This window comes from Echiichthys vipera (genome assembly GCF_963691815.1).
Source record: "Echiichthys vipera genome assembly, chromosome: 1".
Lineage (NCBI taxonomy): Eukaryota > Metazoa > Chordata > Actinopteri > Perciformes > Trachinidae > Echiichthys > Echiichthys vipera.
Window position 1 is genome coordinate 22,650,649 of NC_139826.1, and position 22,145 is coordinate 22,672,793.

General features: G+C 39.6%; 2 protein-coding genes across 4 annotated transcripts; one reads left to right on the top strand and one right to left on the bottom strand.

Annotated features, from left to right (window-relative positions):
• Positions 1-3,225: 3,225 nt before the first annotated feature.
• On the top strand, positions 3,226-9,752 carry pigb (phosphatidylinositol glycan anchor biosynthesis, class B). Its single transcript, XM_083912573.1, has 12 exons — positions 3,226-3,599; positions 3,696-3,825; positions 5,857-5,974; positions 6,083-6,187; positions 6,289-6,419; positions 6,865-7,005; positions 7,087-7,138; positions 7,210-7,421; positions 7,987-8,051; positions 8,133-8,346; positions 9,368-9,545; positions 9,629-9,752. Exons 1-12 carry the CDS (start codon positions 3,488-3,490, stop codon positions 9,740-9,742), a joined length of 1,572 nt encoding a protein of 523 aa, XP_083768699.1. The 5' UTR covers positions 3,226-3,487; the 3' UTR covers positions 9,743-9,752.
• Positions 9,708-19,206, bottom strand: ccpg1 (cell cycle progression 1). Of its 3 annotated transcripts, none has more exons than XM_083912546.1 (11): positions 19,124-19,206; positions 17,751-17,834; positions 16,921-17,020; positions 16,209-16,294; positions 15,927-16,116; positions 15,014-15,106; positions 13,559-13,876; positions 12,685-12,785; positions 12,337-12,456; positions 10,907-12,216; positions 9,708-10,503 (listed from the first exon to the last, which is right to left on the bottom strand). In XM_083912546.1, the coding sequence occupies exons 2-11, from the start codon at positions 17,808-17,810 to the stop codon at positions 10,314-10,316; spliced, it is 2,568 nt and encodes an 855-aa protein (XP_083768672.1). In that variant the 5' UTR covers positions 17,811-17,834; positions 19,124-19,206; the 3' UTR covers positions 9,708-10,313. The 3 variants fall into 3 exon arrangements, with proteins under 3 accessions (XP_083768672.1, XP_083768671.1, XP_083768673.1); XM_083912545.1 differs by having other exon boundaries at positions 15,014-15,109; XM_083912547.1 differs by lacking the exon at positions 15,014-15,106.
• Positions 19,207-22,145: the final 2,939 nt, after the last annotated feature.

Sequence of the window (22,145 nt, forward strand, 5' to 3'; positions counted from 1 at the left end):
ACCAAAATCACATGGTGTGACACTATTTTGGGATATTTTAACGGGCAATTGCTTTGACACCCTTGGGAAGGAGAGGACCTTCTTCAGCAAAGTTACACACACTAGCAATCTATTGCTAGTACTGTACAACCTGAGGTGAGTCATCATTTTTATATTTACAATAAATCAGATCTTGTTGGCACTCTGACAAAAGTCCCACTTCGAGATGTCTTTTGGTGTGACACATTTTTCATAAAAACGTGAAAGAAATGTTACTATTTTGTCATAATTACATGTAAATCTATGCTGCTTTCTAATAACTAGCATGTTGTCTGTATGCTAATGTATAGCTACAAGACTCAAGGTTGTGCTAAGTGCAGAAAACGTCATATAGTGTGACACTTCATCATATGGTGTGACATGTCTGCTTATTACACCACATGGTATGAATTGTAATTTCCTGCAGAATAACAATAAATAACAAAGTCCAATGTATGTTTTGTCATTGTAAACATGTATTTAAGTCCATCATCACACCAAATTATATATAAAATAATTATATTATATTATAAAATTATCCACAATCGAAGAAGAAGAAAAGGGGGACAGTAGGAGAGCTAACTAGTGTGTTCAACCAGAGGCTCAATGCAATTGGGAGTCATCAGTTAAACTGGCTTCATCAGGTGAAACAGTTCAGACACATCAAGGAGAACATCCATCCCAATGAAATGGTTTTACATATAGACTTTTCAGAGAACTATGCGTGTAAACTCAACACTGAGATTCAGGCCTTTCATTTCGGTGGCAATAGGCAGCAGGCAACAATGCATACTGGAGTTGCCTACTCAGTCAGTAGCTCCCAGTGCTATGCCACCATTTCCAAGTCCTTGCGTCATGATGAGCGTGCTGTGTGGGCACACATCAATCCAGTTATTGATGATTTCCGAAGAAAACATGAAAATGCAATCGACACCCAGCATGTCCTCAGTGATGGGCCAGCCACCCAGTACCGAAATCGATCAAACTGCTTCCTCATGAGCAGCGTTCCCATGGGAAGGGTGCACCTGATGGTGTGGGAGGAGTGCTGAAGCGTAAGGCAGACATGTATGTCCTTGGAGGCAGTGACCTACAAACACAGAGAGATCTGTATGAGTATTTACAAAAGTCCTCTGAAAAAGTCACCATCATGTGGATTGAAGAAGAGCAGATCTCCACCATGGATGAAATGCTCCCTCCTTCAGTGCGCCAAGTGACTGGAATCAGCAGTACACACCAAGTTCTGTCTTTTGCTCCAGGAGAGATATTTTACAGAGATCTTAGTTGTTTCTGCCAGCATCCAGGGATGTGCACTTGTCACAAGCTGCACCAGCTTGAGTTTGACCATGTATCCCCTGGTGAGGTGCCAGGTGACAAGACAAGTGATGAGTAAGTATTATGACTTTAAATTATTTACATTTTACAATAAATAAATAAATAAATAAATCTCTTCCTTTGACTTTGAAGTGGTGGCTCATCTGCTGAAGTGCCCTCTGTCCAACCCAGCTGGCCCACTACAGATGCCCAAGCCCAGTAAGTATAACATATTTAGCTAACTTTAGGACCTGCTGGTGATAACATTTCACTGCCAGTCCAGTCAGTACAAACCCTACATATTTGTAAATTGTGCAAACCAAATTTAATGGAGTAGAAGCTAGTTATTGCAGTCACTGCAGACAATCGTGTCAATAACATATAACTCTCTCCTTTTGAAGCTCTTCTACTCAGGTGCTGTATGCAAGTGCCCAACCAAGTGCATCAATTGGAGAGGCCCAAGCTGAAGATATAGACACCACTTCAGATGAAGAATACACCAAGGACAGTTTGTCTTACTTAAGTATGAGGGAAAACCATATGTGGGGCAAATTGTTGACATCAGTATGGAGGGGCTGCAGGTAAACTGCATGAAACATCTTGGAGACAAAAATGGTTTTGTCTGGCCAAATAGGCGAGACTGCATTTACTACCAAGATCAGGAAGTTGTTGGTGGCATATCACGACCTCAGCAAGGCAGTCGGTTTGCTACTCTCTCCAAATTTGACTGGCTTATGTACAATGAAGTCTAGATTAATTGAATTATCAATGGATCCACCCAGCTGCCCTGTATGTTCACAGTTCATATGATGTGAAAAAATGTGTTTGTTTTACTTATATTGATACATATTGCAGACCTGTTTTAAATTGAAATGAAATAACATTTGATACACAAATATATGTTCATATGGTTAATATTGTTAAATATCAAATAATCAACATTTTTTTAATATTAATTAAAATATTACCTTCCAGCATTTAAGAGTGGTTAAATGTTTCCTGCCATATTAGTGATCAGAACTCACCAATGAGTAGGATTATTTCATGGTTTGCATTGACACATGGCGACATTATCATATGGTGTGACACTATATCATTTGGTGTGACATTACAAATTGTGAAAATAACAAACCTTCATTAATGATAAAACTTGAAAATGTTCATGGAATACATGGAAAATAGTGTCAGCAAGAGTCACAAATATTTTCATAATTTTATAGCAAGGTTTGTCACAATAAATAGAAAATATGTTTAAAGATTGACGGCATAGGTCTCACATTGAGCAATGATTTAGAAAATAATACACAAGTTTTATTAATTTTCACAAAACTATAATGGATTACAGTTTAGTTATGATAAATGACTTTGATGAAGTGAGTAACTTAAGAAAGGTATACCCCATATTCAGTTTATATACAATTACTTTCATGTCACACCATATGACGATTTTAGGCACTATTACAACAAATTGTTACATAAATTGTGATTCCAATTGAAAATCTAAAAACAACATATGTTTCTATAAAGATTGGAGTTAGTAGAACAAAAGTCAATAATTTCTATGCCTGTTATTTCACATTTTTGAAAAAAAACTTTTTTGTGGTATATATGTCACTCACCCATATATATATACTGTAGGCAGATAATATCCCCAAAACACATATAACAACAATATAATAAATACGATACGGTAAGACAAGCGACACCGACAACACAAAGATTATTCAAAGAAAGAAAGAGTTAATAATAAAAAAAGGAAGAAAAAGGGAAAATAAAAAAATACATACTAAATAAAATAAAGTTGTGGGATCCTTTGTGTAGAACCTTTATTTTGAAGTAAGGAAGCAACGTTCCTCCGGAAGTAAGTGTAAGTGCGCAAGCGCAGTGAGGAGCTGCGCTTGTGTCACTTCTTCTGCGCTACTGTGAAGTAAATGTGAAGTTAGTATGAAGTTAATGTGACTAAAGTGGTTTAGTTGAAGATGTAGAAGTGTAATAGTGTCGGTAAACACACGGACGCAGTGCGCAGGTAGTTCACCCCTGAACAGCGGATGTGCTCGGGCTCATTCCCCGTGTTTAAAGTGTGAGTTGCAGAGTTTCCTCGGCCCCTGAGCTGCAGCCTGACAGGTGTTCATGTTGGGATGAGAGGCAGCATGTCCTGATGGAGAACATCCGACCACGTCTGAAGTTTGGGACTAAAGTGGAAGATGTGAAACTGAGGAAAAGAAAATCCCAGCTGTACTCAAAGAAAGATGACAGCTTTCTCAGCTATGGTGGGTTCATCCTTATTAAAGAGATATTGAAGTGGTGGTGGTGGTGGTGATGATGGTGATGGTGAAAGTAACCCAGTGTTACCCTGATCTCCACAGCTGAGCTGAGGACCAGAGTTGTTGCGTTTGCTGTGGTCTTCAGACTGATCAACTGCTTCCTGGTTCAGACCAGCTTTGTCCCTGATGAGCACTGGCAGTCTCTGGAGGTGTCCCACCGCATGGTCTTCAGATATCCTTTCACAGTATCGCCTGTTTTATTTGTTTATCAGTTAATTACTTATTGTCATAATCAGCACCAGGCAGTGAGCAGTGGTGAAAGAAGTACTCAGAGTTTTTACTTTAGTAAAAGCAGTAATACCACACCATAGAAATACTGTTACAACTAAAAGTCCTGCTTTCAAAATGTTTCTTTAGTAAAAGTACAAAAGTATCAGCATCAAAATGTACTAAAAGTACAAAAAATAATCATTATGCAGAATATTATTAGATTATAATTATTGATAGATTAATGTAAATATCACTTTAATGTTGCAGCTTATAAAGGTGATTTTACTTACTTTTGTGTAGCTTAATCTATAACAATATTTGTTATTTAATTTGTTTATAATGTTTTGCATTAATAATCTTAATCTGTAAAAATAACTTAAATTCCCAAATTAATGTTGTGGAGTAGAAGTTTAAAGTAGATTAAAACAGAATTACTCAAGTAAAGTACAAGTATCTCAAGATGATACTTGAGTAAATTTACTTAGTTACTTAATAAAACATCTGGAAAATGTGAGAAAAAGTCAAATATCCTAGAGACTTATTTCAACACTTTCCTGTTTTTCTTCAGATTGAATTTCCTGCCTCAGAGCTCCCAAAACGCAACACTTTGCCATCTGCAGGTGCTGAGTTGTGTTCAGGGTCAAGTTAATGTCCAAATGGTAGTTTTGTGAACGAGAGAGTTTTGAATGTTGTGAACACGTCCCTAAATCACGTCACATTATCGCACATGCAGGTTGAAAGTGTCCAAAACTCTGTCAAATGCAAATAGGAGTCGTTTTATACTCTTCTACGATCATTTGTCATCATTTCTCAGCACGTTTGACTTGCTGATTATAGGAACATCCTGGAACAATGGTCTCTACAAAAGCGTGTGTTTACTTTCCTCAATATCTTTATTAGTTCTAAGTTTATGATAAATAATAATCAACTAGCGTAAAATTCTCAGATCCCAAAGCAATGTATCCAGATAGTTTAGTTTGCTTTAGAGACTTGAGGTTCTCCTCACACTGTTTTCAATCTTTGATTTGTTTTTATTTAACCAGGGAATCCCGTTACGTTTGGCCAAGATGAGAAAGCTGCACACAAAAAAATACAAAACGCGGATAAAATTAAACTAGAAATCACGACAATATTGAGATAAAATACACCTTTGGTTAACCCCAAATCCAGTTAATAAATACAAACAAGTAAAGAAAGTAACAGATTTAAAAAACAAGAGGTACATAGACGTAGAAAATAATAAAATAATAATAAAAGTATCAAAGAGTACGTGGAGACACAGACGTGGTAAACTGAGTGGTGCTGTCAGCAGGTCTTTGTAAGCCGCGTAACAACAGATAAAAGATACGGTTGAGTACCGGAGCGTCTGTCTGTATTGATATAACAGAATATATTGACTAATATATGAAGAGCTCTTTTCCAAGACGAGATAAAAGCCAAATTTAAAAAAAATGAGTTGTCATGCCACTTTGCTGTATACAGAACCTTTTCACTGCTTCATCAGTGTTTCAAGCCAAATCGCTATATTTCCTTGTTTAAAATGGTCCAAAAGATGCTGTTCCTTTCCAAACCGCGACCAGCGCCAAACCTATTTTTAGCCTAAATGCGATACGTCCTCTCGACCAATCAGAATTCAGTGAGCATTCTATGGGAGCCAACATGGCGGCGCTCTGAAGCGGGAGAGTTTTTTGTTTTGTCCGTCCGTTCAACATGTTCAGACTGAGCCATAAAACATTTTGACAAGATACATTGAATATTAACCAAATGTGTGGGTCTGGGTAAAAAATGTAGTTTTCCTGAAAACTATTAAAATGGATTTATAGCGTTTTGGAAAAGAGCTCCTCATATAGAGTCTTATTAAAAATCTAACACCAGTGTGAATTACACAGGTGTCACAGCCCATAGAATTTACAATAGTGTTGAATTCCTCAGTTTAATTTAACTTTTAGTCTTATTCAGTTATTTGATGTGGTTCCAGCCTTAACAGTGTGACTTATGGGTATCTGACCTGGGAGTGGAAGGAAGGAATAAGAGGATTCACCTATCCGCTCTTCTTTGCTTTCATATACAAGATATTATCTGTCACAAACTACGACTCAGTCTTTCTCCTGGCAAGTTCACATATTTTCTACCCTGACAACGTTAATATCAACGTGTCTTTGTGTCCAAATGTCTTATAGTCCTTTGTTTCACTGGCCCTGCTCTGCTTGGTTCTGCAGATCTGGCTTCCACGAATCGCTCAAGCACTCCTCGCTGCGTTTGCAGATGTAAAACTCTTCTTCCTCGTCCGGACGTTGGAGACCGGTGACGTAGCAAAATGGACGGTAAGGAGTCCCCCTGTGTGAGTTACGCCCCGGTCAGAGCTCCTCGAGGTTTAACGCTGTCGCCTTAATTAACGACTGCTTCTTCATGTTTTGGTCTCCAGTTCTTCTGCCACATGTGCTCATGGTTCTCGTGGTACTGCTGCACCAGGACTCTGACCAACAGCACGGAGACCACCATCACCTGTCTGGCTCTGTGTTACTTTCCTCTCCCCGGGTCCAAAACACAAAGCAGGTCTCGTCTTGTTACGCTGTCTTTCTCAGTTTTAACGCATCTCTTCACAACAACAATAAACACAAAAGTCTGAGTAGTTTCAGAGACCAAATGAATAAGAATGTTCTGCTAATGAGGAACTAATGATTGGTTGTGGGAAAGAGTGAGGTAGAGCTTTAACAAGAAGGAAATAGTAATTTTTCAGACTCAAATATGGATTTTACCTGTGTTTCTCTGTTTCACATCATGTTAGACTGACAAAACAAGACCTATAAATTCATTTTTCAATATTTTTTGACATTTATCGACCAAACGATCAATCGAGATAATAATCGACCATTGTTATTTGTAGCTGATTCAAACCGTGTCTCAAACTATGCGTTGTTGGGTTCTTGAATGTGAGGGACTTGGCCTGGAAAGTGTGGGAACCCTGTTATTTACCAGCACTTTGTTGATGTTTTCTCAGCAAAATATATTTGACCCTGGTCGCCTTGGCTGTCGTCGTCCGACCGACCGCCCTGATTGTGTGGCTTCCTCTGCTGGTTTATCATTTCTGGCAGGAGGTCGACAAACTGCGCCTCATCACTCATCACGTCGTGCCCATAGGGTTTGTGCTTTCATTACCAGGTCTGCTTATCTGCATTTCATCCTCACGTCTTTATTAATCTTCCTCTTTCCTCTTTTCCAGAGCTTTGGCTGTTGTGATTTCAACAGCGATCGACTGCATATTTTATGAAAAGGTAAAAACTCTGTGTGGTTTTTGTATTTTAACAGCTGTTTGTAAAGTAAAACGTAACTCTCTGTTTGTCAGTGGACCGTGGTGCAGTTTAACTTCCTGAACTTTAACGTCCTCCACGGTGTGGCTGACTTCTACGGCTCCCATCCCTGGCACTGGTACTTCACTCAGGGGTTTCCCGTCGTCATCGGCCCTCATCTTCCGCTCTTTCTTCACGGGTGCAGCCTCGCCTTCAAGAGATACAAAATCCTGTTGGCGGCGGTCGTCTGGACGATCATGGTCTACAGGTAAAATACATGTGTTCATTTATCAAACTTCTAAGGATTACTTAAAGTGTAATTCCGGCGTAAAGTCATCCCAAGGTCTTTTGCGGCACTTGCATACAACCATCAAATAAGCCATCAAGACAGTTTTTTTTTCGTGTAACAACTATTAACGGAGAAATACAGGAGAGTCCCTAACAGCCGGACGTGGCTAACACGGATTAGCTCGGGGCAGCACGGTGAAGGCATTAAAACGGCTTTTTTAACCACAAACACTGCTCAAAATAACGCCAAACCTCTGCAGCAGCATGATCAGAGTCCTTACACATAAAACAAAGCACCAACAATGAAGTTAGTGAACCTGGAGTTTATTAAAAGAGTGTTTTGAAAGACCATTCAAGTTTATTACCAAAGTCAATCCTAAGGACGGAGTTGTGGAGTTTTGTTTCATGTGTAAGGACTCTTCTCATGCTACTGCAGAGGTTTGGTGTTATTTTGAGCAGTAGAAGTGGTTAAAAAAAAGCCGTTTTAATGCGTTTACCGTAACACCCCGAGCTAATCAGAGACATGTTTGAATCTTTTCCTTCAGTCTGCTTCCTCACAAGGAGTTCAGATTCATCTACCCGGTGCTGCCTTTCTGTATGATCTTCTGCGGTACGTTTTCAACTTCACATCTAACACGTCTTTGCGAAAACAAACAGCCAGATGTGTGTTTTAACTCTTCTCCCGCTACAGGGATATCTTTGGCTAGTTTGAAAGCATGGCGACAAGCTGCTGCATCCATCCTGTTGGTGAGCAACCTGGCTGCAGCTCTGTACACCGGCCTGATCCACCAGCGCGGCACTCTGGACGCCATGAGCCACCTGCAGACGCTGTGTGACGTCAGCTCCACCTCTCCGCAGCCAGACGTCCTCTTCCTCATGCCCTGCCACTCAACGCCTTTTTACAGGTATCAAAGAAGGGATTGGAAAGCTGCACACTCACACATCTGACGCAATCCTTTATTCCAATGCCCTGGTTCTGAATTTTCAAAATAAAACGTTGGAACAGCTTAAAGTTAATGAACGTTGCCTGAATCAGAAAACTTGTATAAAACCTGAGCACTGTTACTGCTATTGACCATATCATTTTCCATGGCAACTGTGCAAACTGAATCTGCTGACGAGGACCATGTGATGCAGTCGAAAGCTCCAGACCAGCAGAGGGGACATTTTGATATTCCACTGTACACTTGTTGCGTTCATCACTAGCTCTTGGGGCTGGGTAAAGTTTAAAACAGTCATTCCCAAAGAGACTGGGCTGCGACCCACTCGTGAGTCGCAGGAGATTTTTATTTGAGTGCCCAAATACATTTGTAGAAGTTAAATAGTTTCAGATTCATCTCTGCAGGTCACCTGGTGTCGGTAGAGAGCGGGACTGTACAGATGAGGCTTATTGTGACTTTGGTTGTCTTGGAAACACTATAAATATTTAATTACCAATGGAAATACCTGCTTTTTCTCTGAACAGTTCTGTGAGGAATAAATGTATTTTAATTAAGCTAAAAAATATATTGATGCAGCAGTGTTTAATGTTTTATTTTATAAAAGCAGCTGAACAAGAACTTTGGCTACATACGAAATACAATTTAGAGAAACAAATCAAAGTTAAAATCAGACAATAAATAAGTTGTAATAGGTGATATTGGGGTTTTTTCTTACATTCGTGATCTTGTAGTTGATTATTATTGATTATGTATGAAGAGATGAACATGGGGGTTTAGTTAGTGATGTAATTATTAATAAAATATGTGACGCTTCTTCCTATTTCTTTCAGACAAATAACACACAGTTTTTGTTTATTCTCTACTTTTAACGTACAGTTTGAAAGGTCAATGATGATAAAACCAGGATTAGTCTCTGAGTACAGAGGTTTGTGTCCACTCTAATAATAAAGTGATTTGACGGGACGACCCTGCTCGCTCTTTGCAGCCACGTCCACTGCCCGATCAAGATGAGGTTTCTCGAGTGTCCTCCAGATCTCGGAGAGGACGGCTATGTCGATGAAGCGGACCGTTTCTATGACGACCCTCTTCACTGGCTCAGAACTTCATTTCCATACAAATCTTCTCTACCGACCCATCTGCTTTTGTTTGATGTTTTGGAGAAGGTGAGATATTCACAAACTATATTTCTGCACGTTTTTGTCCAAATGTATGTGACATTTATGTGTAAATGCGTTTTCTGTTGCAGGAAATCTCCGTGTTTTTGCAAGGGAATAACTTTGTGAGGACAGCGGAGATATTTCACACTCATCTCCCAGAGGGAAGAGTTGGAGGAAGCATCTTTATTTATGAAAGGCACTGACACAATGGCATCTTTCGTTCCTCAATGAGAATGTCATATGGTTTTGCTATTAAAATAAATCTTTTAAACTTAATTTTCAGATGTGTCAAATGTTTAAGGAATTTTTTTCTACAACTAAACTTGGTTTGACATTATTTTTACAGTATTTTTCTTCACAACACGTAAATAAAACAAATAAAAGTACCAGGTCCAGTTAAATCAAGCTCGAGGTGGAATGTTAGAAAACTGCATTTTTAACTCTGAAAGCAAATTACAACCCAGTCACAAAACTGTCCGTGTTAAAACAACTACATGGCCGTACACAGAAACATCCATTTGTGTTTTAAAATGGCTCAAAAGTTTGGTTCCCAATCAACATTTCTCTGCTCAATACCTGTGTTTTGTGCTCATACTTCCCACATCTTTCACTCAAACGAAACGACTACTTCACTAAACACAAAACAGCCCGAGGACGTTCAGTAGCATTAAAAAGTTAAACTTTGTGCTAACTTACAAAACAAATTACACTCTGCATCTAAATACATCCCAAAATATAATAAGCAACTATAACATGAAACCAGTTGAGATGTTTTCAGTATTTGGGATCAAACGGCATCGGACCCAGTTCTATTTTGACGTCGGCCATGTGTCTGTCTGCGTTTCTTCCCGATCGGCTCCACTTGCGTTCACTTTGCGGTCGAGATCTGGCTCTCTGCTGCTTTCTTTGTCGATGCTTCGCCCGCGAGTCCTTTGAGTCTGTGTCGGGTCTTTCAAATGGCCCGCTGTGAGGTTCAAACACAGAACGTGTGTGGCGTTAATATTAGTGTGTTAAGCCCTATTCTGAGGATTAGTTTAATTTTTGTACATAACATAGGGTAAAACAGTCTTAAATGGCCAATTAACATGGAATTAAGAAATCACCTCTCTGTTGTCCCTCCCAAGTGCGTGCTACGCAGCTTCCTGATATCACAAAATGAAGTAAACATGAAACTAAAGGACAGAATCGATGACCTGAAAAAAGTTTATGACGGAATATCAACATATGTTTTACAGAGGGTCATATTCGGAGGGGACTAGTTTTGCCTGACGTATTTTTTCCCATGTAGTTTCTGAGTAAAAGGAAACTCCGGGAACGATACGCATTATTTAGGTGGACTCCTGCTTGTCAGACACTTTGCGACTTACCTTGGGCCGGAGCTTCTTCTGTACGTCTCTCCGAAGAAGTGCCGGTAGACAAAGTCATCGAGATCTCTAAACACGTCGCCGTCAAGGCCGTGATATTCCTGCATGTCAGTCAGATAGTTCTCTACGCCGCTGATAAAGTCTGAGAACAGCATCTGGTCGTGGATGAACACTCCGTTGTGGAAGAAGTTGTTGACGAACATCTCCAGCTCTTTCCAGTGGTGGAAGTGGTCGACTTCCTGATGCAGGTAGCTCTGCAGCAGCTGGTAAAATTCGTCTGCTCGGATTGGCTCCATGGCTTTGTTGAAGAGACTCATGGACTCCTGGTAGGCACAGTCGAAAATGCCGTCGCACCCTTTCAAGGTGGCTTTGTGGGCGTCTTGACCTCGATCTTTGTGAACTTTGTCTCCTGATTTTCGAGTGTTGTCTTCACTCTGGAAGGCCTTGCTCTGGTGTCTGGGATGAGGCTTGTGGGATCTGTGCTGCCACGACTCTTTTGTGTTCTTCTCGCCGCGTCTCTTGTCATAGAGGCCCCGGGCTTTGTTGATGAAAGTCGAAGCTGAATCCTTGAAGTGTCGGAAAGTTGATTTGACAGAATCTGAAAACTTCCGCAGGTTCTCCTTCACGGCTTGCTTTGCTTTCTTTATCTGCTCTTTGTGGTGGTGGACAAACTCCTTGGTGGAGTTCTTCACAGCATCGAATGTGTCTTTCACTTTCCCCGCCATGCCCTCTTTCCTTCTTTTTATTTTGGACTCCTTGTCTCCTTTATCTCTTCTCTCCTCGTCTTCTTTGGTTTCCACATACAGCCTCTCCCACAGGTCTGAGCGTTGCTGCTCGAAGTTCAGCCTCTTCTCCAGCTCCATCAGACGTGACTGGAGCTCTTCTGCCTCCGAACCAGCTTCCTCTTCAGCCCTGGGAATGTCACGCCTCAGCGCATTTAACTCCCTCCTCAGCTCATCTGTACCTGTTCTCTCCTTGTCGAGCTTCTTCCTGAGCGTCTGCGCTTCAGCCATCATGTCTTCCCTCTGGCCGCGGAGGCTTTGGATCAGCCGTTTCTTCTCCTCCAGCTGGTCCTTCAGCCTCTGGTTTTCCAACAGCAGCGAGTCGCCACCGGCTCCCATCGCCTCCCTGTCTCTAATCTTAGAGCGCAGGTTTCTCAGCTCCTCCTGTAGGGTGGAGAGGGACTTTTCTTCACGTTCTAGGGAGGTTTTCAGCAGCTGGTTCTCAGCTGTCAGCCTCTGCTGCTGAGACACGATGTTGGTCCTCTCCTCAGCCTTCTGCTTCAGCAACATTTCCAGGTCATCTCTCTGGGCCTTAATGGGGAAAGATTAAAATTAGTTTTTGCTTCAGATTTGACTTGTAACTCAACATTTCCTGGTTACAACATTTGCATTTTTATTATGTAACCAAAGCAGTACAGTCCTCAAGGTTACCTGAATGCTCGCCTGTTTGACGTTGAGCTCCTGGTTCTCGTTCTTTATCTTTTCAATCACTTCTGTGAGCAGCAAAACAACTTGTGGCTCGTCTAGGTCATCCAGGCCAAAGTCACCCCCCTGCACCCGAGTGAGAAAAAAACAAGTTACGGTCCATTAAAGTCGGCGTTATGCCTTGGTGGTGGATTTGACTTAAAGTTATTAAGCTTAGGTATTTTTTATTTTTGTAAATATAATTACCTTACAATAAATATTATATGCTACAGGACAGAATGAGTTAACGATTGTTGTTATGCTCGTTCTGCCACAAGTGAGCTGATTATTGTTGTGAGGTGTGTTGTCACTGACCTGTTTTGTAAAAGGTTGTTCTTTAACATGTCGTTGAATCAGATCCCTCAAAAGGTCATTCACTTTCACAGTTTTCTGTCTTTCTTGAATCTGGACTGTACCTGTAACATAAACAGATTATTTACATGTTACATATTTAGTAACCCACAACATAAGTCTACACAAGGCAGCAGCAAAGGTTAACATCTTCCCTTAGATACAACACTGAAAAAGGCGACCAATGTTGGAAGAAATGGAGGGACTACACTGATGAGAGTTGATCCTACCACTGAATGAATATTCTGTGTGGGGTTATGAGCTTCTCTCTCTCTGTATAGAAATGTTTATTTATTTTTTTAGTTTTTTACTGGTGACCTAATTGACTGCACGGAGAAAGGTATTTTGTGCCACTGTGGACTTAAATGGAGCACTGTGGGGACCTTAAAGTCCATGGACCCGATCCGTCAGCCTGATTTAAGCTAGCCCTTTGTTTTGAACAAATCCTTTTATTGTGTTTTGTTTGGTTTTTCACTGAAAAATCAATAAAAAGAAAGTTTAATATATGATCTACAACCGTTAAAAGATCACATAAGCACAAGTTATCACTAAAGATAAGAACCGCTGAGATATCTTGGCCTTACAAACAAAAGAAGAGGAAAAGCAGCACAGATAAGACTGCAACAGGAGACTGATTAACAGACACTTCTGTGAATCACTTTCAAGTATCTCCACTCTTACTCTCGCACAACATCACATCTGAAGGACAGAGGGGCCACGGACCAAAACTAGGTTTAAGTTCCTTTGAAAAAGGTGCTGTGCTGTAAATCTTCTGCTAAATAAGTATATTTTCTGTGTTCCTCAGTAAAACCTTCCACTTCTGCAGTGAACATCTCACCATAGAAGTGTCCAAAGCCCATACTGACGGCTATGACGAGGGCGATCAGGATACAGCTGTTGAGGATGCTGCTGTTCTGGCCTTTGACTCTGACATCCAGACTTCTGTCTTCTGCCTCCTCTTCCTCCTCCTCCTCCTCCCCCTGCTGCTGCTGCATCTGTTCTTTGACCTCCTCATCCTCCTCCTCCTCAGGCTCCGTCGCAGTGCTCGCGGTATTCTTCCTCAACCTTCGTCTTCGGACATTAGTGCTGGCGCTTTGTCCTTCCTCGTCCTCGCTGCTGCTCGAGTCTGCCACTACAGGCTGCTGCACTGGGAAAACTAGAGTAAAAACACAAAGTTGTGGCTGCAGTGATTATATTTAATTTAATTAATTAACAAAGAAAAAAGGTACACACAAAAATAACTCAGGAAGCGTGTGAGCGAGGTTAATCATGCAGGTAACAAATACTGCAGATTAAGATCAGTTGATTCAGAAACGCTCAACAAGATTTTTGCAAATTCTTGATCCATTTCTGTGTTTGTGAAATGTTTTGTATACGTTCAACTGTTAGACATTTTCAGAAAAAAACACTTAATCGATGTCTTGCTGAGAGTCAAATAAGAAGATCGATATCATTCTCACGCACCAGACAAGAAATAGTGCGGCACAGAACCCCTGTAACATTACAATGTGTTGTTTTTACACTTTGCTTTATTATACGGGGTAAACAAATGAGATATAACGTGTTAATTAGTCAGCTTGAGAGGTGCTGGTATGTGTATTTCCTTAAGTTCGACAGAGTCAGACCAACTGTTTCCCCTTGTTTTCGGTCCTTGTGCGAAGCTGAGCTAACCGGCAGCAGCTGCATGCTCACTGTGCAGACACGAGAGGGGAACAATATTCTCATCTAACGCTCAGCAAGACAGTGAATAAGCTTCACAAGCAATTTATTTGCAATGGATTTAAATTCATAAACAGCAATGTTACACAGAAATAAGGACAAAATACTGCTCCTAAATTCCCAGTTGGATTTCATGAATAATGTGTTCAACTTATAAAAAATGCAAAACATCATCAAAGGAATTCACATCTTAAATTTGCTCGTGCGCACAGATGTTAAAAAAACAAAAGCTGCTAATTTATTATAATAATTCCGCTTCTATTCTGAGGCAGCCAGACCTACAACACACACACACACACACACACACACACACACACACACACACACACACACACACACACACACACACACACACACACACACACACACACACACACACACACACACACACACACACACACACACACACACACACACACACACACACACACACACACACACACACTTACACACACACACTTTCTCTTCATGTCTGGCTGATGAGGCTTTTTTAGAAGAAGCACAGCCGGCCCAAATCATTAAAAGCTGACGAGCTTGGCATCGTATTAGATTCACTCCGGATCATTCAGGCCACCTGGGACAGAGCGGCCTCCAGTGAGCTGACGCCTCAGGTGGTGGCCTAAGTTCACGAGGCTCTGTGGAAGTTTCCAGTGACTCAACATCAAACCTGCTTTGGCGACGTAGAAAACAGAGGAAGAAAGCTTTTGTGTTGATGTGTCTAATTTTGTGTGTACAATCTCATTACCAATTGAAAAGCTGACTCACTTTGAGTTATTCTCTAGTGTAGGACGGCCTGCTCTGGCCACCCGTGGGCTCGTTCATAGAACTTATTTATGTTTCCTGTCCCGAATGTCCGTACAAAAACTGGAAAAAAGGGCAGCTGCGTACTCCTCCTGCGTGGAATATGTTGCAGAAGGACTTGAAATTAAGGGGACTAATCCTGGTGAGTGCTTTTAAATCCAAAATGAAAGATGTGGAGGCAGTTTCATTAATTTGTCTGTGTTTTTAAATTGACCTGGTATTGTACCGGACTCTTGTTTCTCTCATGTAAATTCCTTTTGCTTGACTTTTTTCTTCCTATAGATTATTTTGGTGTTTTCTGTCTGCAACTGTGTGTTTGTGTTTGTATTTGTGCTTCTGCCTGTCTTTGCCCTTAAAAAAAAGAGTTTCTTAATCTCAGTGGGACTCTCCTGGTTAAATAAAAAAAATGCATTAACTTTAAAAAATATCTATGACCCTGTTCTCATTCAGCAGCAACCTGTGGTGGTGTGCTCTGGACATACAGAGCGGGGAAGTGAATCAGATCACAAGTGGTCACTGAAGACGCCTGTGGAGACGCATGCTGCTGCCTCGGGAGAACAGAGACTGAGAGCTATCCAATTGTGATCAGATGTTCCTACCAAAGGGAAACCGGGCCTTTGTTGACTCTTTGGCTGTGAGCGTAAATAAAGTCATCACATGAACTCAGTTCAGTGCTGCAGCCCTACCAGACTCTGCAGCAGTGAAGGCGTACTGGCTGCTGCAGGAGGTGCCGAGGTAAAACTCCTGGTTGGTTACCGCCTCCTCTTCAGCCTCAACGTGCTCCTCCTCCTTCAAATCTCCGAGAGTCACGATGTCCGAGTGATCGCTGGAGGACAACAGAGTCACATGCTGCTTCCCTATGGCGCTGTCTCCGACCTGGAGAAGATACGATATGTTGAAGGTGGAAAGCAAAGGGAGCAACATCTGGATTATTTAAAGAGACTGCTGGTTATTTTTGGTCTTTTTACCTCTGGAGCACACAGTGTCTCATCTACGGTTTGTTCTTCCAGAGTTTCATCGAGTGACTCAGCTACTTTCTCTTCAACACACTGAGCTGAAAATATAATAAAGACAAATTAAGATTAATGTGTGAATAATGATTGTTATGATTACAAAGTAACATATACTAACAAGCAAATAAATTACATTTGAGAAACTGAAAACAACATATTTTGGTTATTTGAGCTTAAAATTAATCGGTTTACAGGATAGTTGCAGATACATTTTCTGCCAATTAACTGATCAATTAATTAATTAGTTGTTTCAATTGTTTCCTATCATAATATTTATTTTCAAAACAAATATTTTTCAAACGATAAAAAGCTGAACAAACAATAAAACAAGGTATGCAATGTGTATGTGTATATGTAAAAAAAACACAATTTAAAAAGGTAAGTAAATACGTTTTAAAGAGTTATCAAGAGTCAGCTTATTAGTTAAATTGTTTATCTAATTTTATTGAGAATTTTCTTTTTATATTTTAACAAACTTGTTGACGTTGCTATTTGAGATTTGGTAATTCTCACTTGTTTTGTTATGTCCTTATATTCCTGAATGCACATAAACACGTAATGTACCAAAGAAAACTGTTTTCATTCGGAAACACCAATAACATAGCAGCTAATATAACTGAGAAATATGCTAATGTTTAAAAGAAAGAAAGAATATGAGGATTTTTACCATTAGATGCAGACGCCTGTTTATCCGCTGGAGGGCGCTCTAACAGCTCGGCTCCATATTCCACTGCAGCCTCAGATCCCAACGTCTCAATATCTGAACCCTGTCAACACAACGATCATTAAGGCTGGGCATGATGTGAGAAATACATATTTACCATTTATTCATGTGTTCAGATTCATGACTACTGCATCATTTGGTGAAGTGTTGAGAGCCTACACTGACAAACATTATAAAAGCTCTCCACAGTAAAACGTAGTCATTGTGAACATTTGTCAGAAATGGAACAACTACCAAAAGTACATTTAAAGAGTGCAGGCTATATATACTTTATATAAAGGAATATACAGTGAAAAGTATGTTTTAAAAGATCCCATAAAAACAGGTAAAACAGCTCATTTTGTGTGTGTGCAAAAATGATCCTTTATTTTTCAAGTGTTTGCAGTTCACTTTTGGGAATTGCTGATTTTTGTTACGGTGGTAATGTTTATTGCTAGTTTGTGCTGACATCAGTGTACTGAGTAAAACAGTGTTTGATTACAGTCAAATTAATGGTTTATCATATAAAACGTTAATGTCTGAAGTAGGAAAGAATTTACCAAAATGTTCAACAATTTGCTCAAAGTTATGATTTATGACGTTTGAAATATTCAACCAGATATTCTCATTTTGATTAAATCCTGTGGTTTGGCAATCATATCTTCATTTTCCTTCACAGACATTAGTTTCAATTTGGTTTGTTTTTTATTTTCATCTTATTTTGGAAAGAAATCAGTCTTTCCGTGTTACCCCCTTAAACAGCAGAGTAAGGAACTTTAAAAACGGACTTATACCTCATTACTGATAATGGTCCAGCCACAGGATGACTCTGCATCACTTGACGTCTCTGACATTTCTGTCAGCTGTCAGCAACGCGTCTAGAGGAGATAAAGAGGTCAAGCACTTGCATGTTGTGGTGAAAAAGATAAGGTAGGTCAGTGTGTCAGCAGCTGAAACAGTCCAACATTAGCTTACTACTGTAAACAAATCAAGATATGACATACAATAGTTATTCACTTCAAAGTGTGCCATTCAAATGAACCTTTTCTTTCTCTTCTGTTCTTTCTTGGCGTGTATTTGACATTTGTCAGACATGTTAATTAAGTGCTATAAAGACAAAAATGACAGAATTGATTGAACGCTGATTAAACACTGACAACAAGAGATTTGTGCCACATGGAAAATTAAGATTTTTAGTTTAAATGAGTGTCTCTGTTTGAAATAGCTTTAATTTTATTTTTAAATCCAAGAACCTGTTTCTAACTTAATGCATTCATTTGGTTAAAATGAATGGGTTGACCCAGCATCTAACTCTGCATCTGCACGAGCAGAAAAACGCAGAGAAAGCAGCAACTGTTTCACTTTGTGGAGTAAGGAAAGTACCCTTCACTGGAGACAACTTTTGGTTTGTGTTTGATGAAAAACGTGCCACAAATGTATACATATTTTGATTAGACTTCAATTTATTTCCAACATTTAAAAAATAAAACAGAAAAAGACATAAAGAGAATAATACTTTTGTTCAAAAAGGATTGGGAAGAAGTGCACACGTATTTAAATCCCGCCCTTTCTCCTTAATTCATTGTTATTTACATTTATTATTTCTTTATTATTATTTTTTTTCAAAACTCAACCTTTTTTTTTTTAACTTTAATTAACAAGTATCTTATAAAACACAATTTATTTCTCATATCTTCCTAAAAAATAAAAATGTTATCAATCTAATTGAAAAGCTGTTGTGATGCGTTATGTTTGGATCTTGTTTCATTGTCCATAGTCATCACTTTTCTCAAGCAGGTCATGATCCTGAGATTGTATTCGCCCTTTAAATAATAATAATAATAATAATAATAATAATTTAAATCCATGTGTATGAAACAAACAGCGCCCTCTGTCGGTGTCACGGTAGCAGCTGCTGCGGCCTGACAGTAAAAACAGACATAACAACGGTTCACACAGCAGCCGTTAACCGTTGCCAAGCTAACGGTTAACAGTTAACGGTTGATTCACGGTAGTTAACTAACTTAACGGCCTAATAATCAACGTCACCTCTCCGAGCATCGTCGCAACATGTACTTTAGTGTTGCCTTGACAACGTCAGTTATATTTACCAGCCTTCTGACATCACTAGCTTTTTAAATAAACTATGAAAAATGACTTCTCTCACCGGTGTTTCGTGCCCAAAGACGAAGCAGCCGTTTACAGGCAGATCCAGAGTTATTGCAGTATGCCCCAGCCCAGGTTATCCGTTGACAACACAGCGAAGACGACTCTAGCTGGGAAATGTAGTTTTCAAGAGGTAGAGCTGGACAAGCGACGCAACGCCGTCACCGAAGTCTTGGAACTACATTTCCCACAGGTCAGCGCGGCGGCCAAACTGGCTCAACGAGGGTGGAAACAAATCTTGCGGCTCCGAAAAAAACATAAACAAGGAAGCGTGACAAAGCAGACCGCCAACAGAACTGACCGAGACAACACCGCGAAAAAGACACAACTAACTCATCACTGTGCGTTGTACTGGGTTGTTGGCAGACATTTTAAAAGTGTCACTAATTACTAACTGAAGATTAACTGTCCTTCAGAAAGCACGTGCTCGTCGTTGTTATTGGCTGTTGGCGCGTGTGCTCAGTATCGGTTTAGTTCAGTAACTGCTGCTACTGTGACTTAATATAATTATTAATGAATAATATGGAGCTACTACACAACATGGAGACTCATGTTGTATCTAAACCAGAACATAATTGCCCTTTACTTTAAACAAAAATATAGATTTATTTATTATATGTTTTTGCTGAATTATTGTAGGATAACTTCATTATGGATCAGTACGTGTTTTAATGTTCAAAAGATACATTATTTTCCATACTGTCTGTCTGAATATAACCCCTCCCGAAAACGCCCAGTCTGCTCTGATAGTTTAGTGATTCTGCGTCATCATCGCTGCAGTCGGGGAATGACCGATATATACAGAACAGTAATGACATCACAACAGTGCAGAGGTCCTGACGGCTCAGTTAAAGACCGTTTCTGAACACGGGCTGTGTGTGTTTCTCTGTGGATTGAGTGTTTTGATGCTTTCAGCACCGCGACCTGCTTTATTATAAAAAAGACATGGAAATCACATTTTTTACAACATAGGAACTTTAAAGTGCTATTTATTTTGTGCCTTGCCCCGGTTTACCATACAATGCAGTTTTATGTTATAGTGGCATACACATTCAGATTCTCCATTACAATCCTGCATTTTGGATATCATCTAAGAATACAAAAATATTAACAAAAAGAGTTAAAAAAAAGTAGTTTTACTCAGGCGCTGTCTACTGGAGGTCCTTCCTACAAAAACATACTACGAGCTTATGAAATATTGTGCTTTCTTATAAATTAAGACATCCAACGAGTTGAGCTGAAATGATTAGTCAATAAACAGACAATGACACCGCAATAATTTGGTAATTGTTAACTATTTTTTTTATGCTAAATGCATGAAAACAACACAGGGTTTGGACTGATTGGACAAAAGCACGGTGAATCTGACGCTTTGGGCTCCAGGTAATTATGAATTCTCACAAGTCTCAGACTTTTTAGAAATCAAATCAATCTTTTAACTACTTGAGAAAATAAACAGCTGATTCATTCATAATAAAATAAGCATCAGTTGCAGCCCTAAACGAAAGAGTTAAAAAGTAACTCCACTTTAACCAGCTAACAAACAGCATGTTGACTTATTATTATGTATATGATTATGTTTGTAAACACATTCAATGTCTCCCTCCCTCTCTACGACACACTGGCCCAGCAGGGAAGCACCTTCAGCAGAAGACTCCTCGCACCAAGATGCAATTCAATTTAATTTTATTTACAGTGCCAAATCATAACAAAAGTTATCTCAGGACACTTTACAGAGTAGTTATAGACCACACTGTGATGCACCACAGGAAATCTTTCCTGCCTGTGGTCCTTAAACTATACGACGCATCTGTCACCTCCTCTCTGTGATCCAGACTCAATCATAAACTATTGTTCTTTGCACATTCTTACTTTTGATCTGTATATATTGCTATTGTAAATTTGACATTTTATATACAGTTATATATATATATATTTTTTTTCCAAATATATGTTATCTGCATAATATTGTTGTTAAATATGTTGTTTGTATCGCTGGAGTTTGCAATGAAAATAATTTCCCCTGGGATTATTAAAGTGTTTCTGACTCTGATATGAACTGTATATTTTCAAACTGGTCTGCAGACCATTCAAGAAGTTAAAGGAACAAGCTGTTTTTTTTATTGTGAATAAATTAATAAACATGAGCCTTTTTGCAGTTACACAAAGCTAAAACAATAAACACGACAGCTGAAGACAAGTAGCAATGTTTACACTTTTATTTAAATTGAGAATCAGACTTTTTCATAATTAACCGTCTAAAATCTCCTAACTAAACATTTCTTGGCAAAAAAAAACAACAACTTGCAAGTGATTTTTCTGACAAACACAAACTGACAAAATATAACAAAACATTAACAGAAAATATCAGAAACATAAAAATTACAAAAAAATACATTCAATTTTCCTCTCCTGGAGGAGCAGCAGCTGTGGGTTCCCTGAGTTTCACTGTGACGACCCGCAGCGCTCCACCTCACATCATTTAAACACAACATTACTGCAAAAAGGGAAAACGAGAACGTGTGTTTTATCCCTTTAAATTCACACGCTCGGACAGGAACAGGAAACAAACTCAGATCAGTTAACTCCGGATATTAATGACCGGAGTTAACTGATCTGCCCCGTCACAAGAATGTGAGAAATAAAAAACCTGAGGTGGCATTTATGCACCTGTATGAACCACCAAAGGCCCCGTTCAGAGCCTGCATGACTCCTGCAGTTGTGTGTAATTATCACGCCTTGAAAACATAAAGAGCAGGAGGTCAGTGTCGTATCACAGCTCCACAACATCGAGGACCGCCGTCAGACTCTGAGCGAGCCCTTGAAGGTCCAATAACACAGGATCTATGAATACGTTATGGTTCAAGTCCAAATGGAAATGTCTATCCTTTTACTTTGCATGATAAACAACTCCACTGTGTTACAAAATAATAATTATATCTCGAAAGACAACAGAGGAAAACTTGATTTAGTGGAAAAAATGATGATTAAGAAACAGTTTTCATCCTGTTTCCTCGCATTAT

Coding starts and splice junctions, on each gene's coding strand:
- pigb (XM_083912573.1), top strand. CDS start 3,488: ATGGAGAACATCCGACCACGTCTGAAGTTTGGGACTAAAGTGGAAGAT. Junction 6,420..6,864: donor GGGTCCAAAACACAAAGCAG/GTCTCGTCTTGT, acceptor ATGTTTTCTCAG/CAAAATATATTTGACCCTGG. Junction 7,139..7,209: donor ACTGCATATTTTATGAAAAG/GTAAAAACTCTG, acceptor TCTGTTTGTCAG/TGGACCGTGGTGCAGTTTAA.
- ccpg1 (XM_083912545.1), bottom strand. CDS start 17,810: ATGTCAGAGACGTCAAGTGATGCAGAGTCATCCTGTGGCTGGACCATT. Junction 17,021..17,750: donor GGACCATTATCAGTAATGAG/GTATAAGTCCGT, acceptor TTGTGTTGACAG/GGTTCAGATATTGAGACGTT. Junction 10,504..10,906: donor AGAAGAAGCTCCGGCCCAAG/GTAAGTCGCAAA, acceptor TGAACCTCACAG/CGGGCCATTTGAAAGACCCG.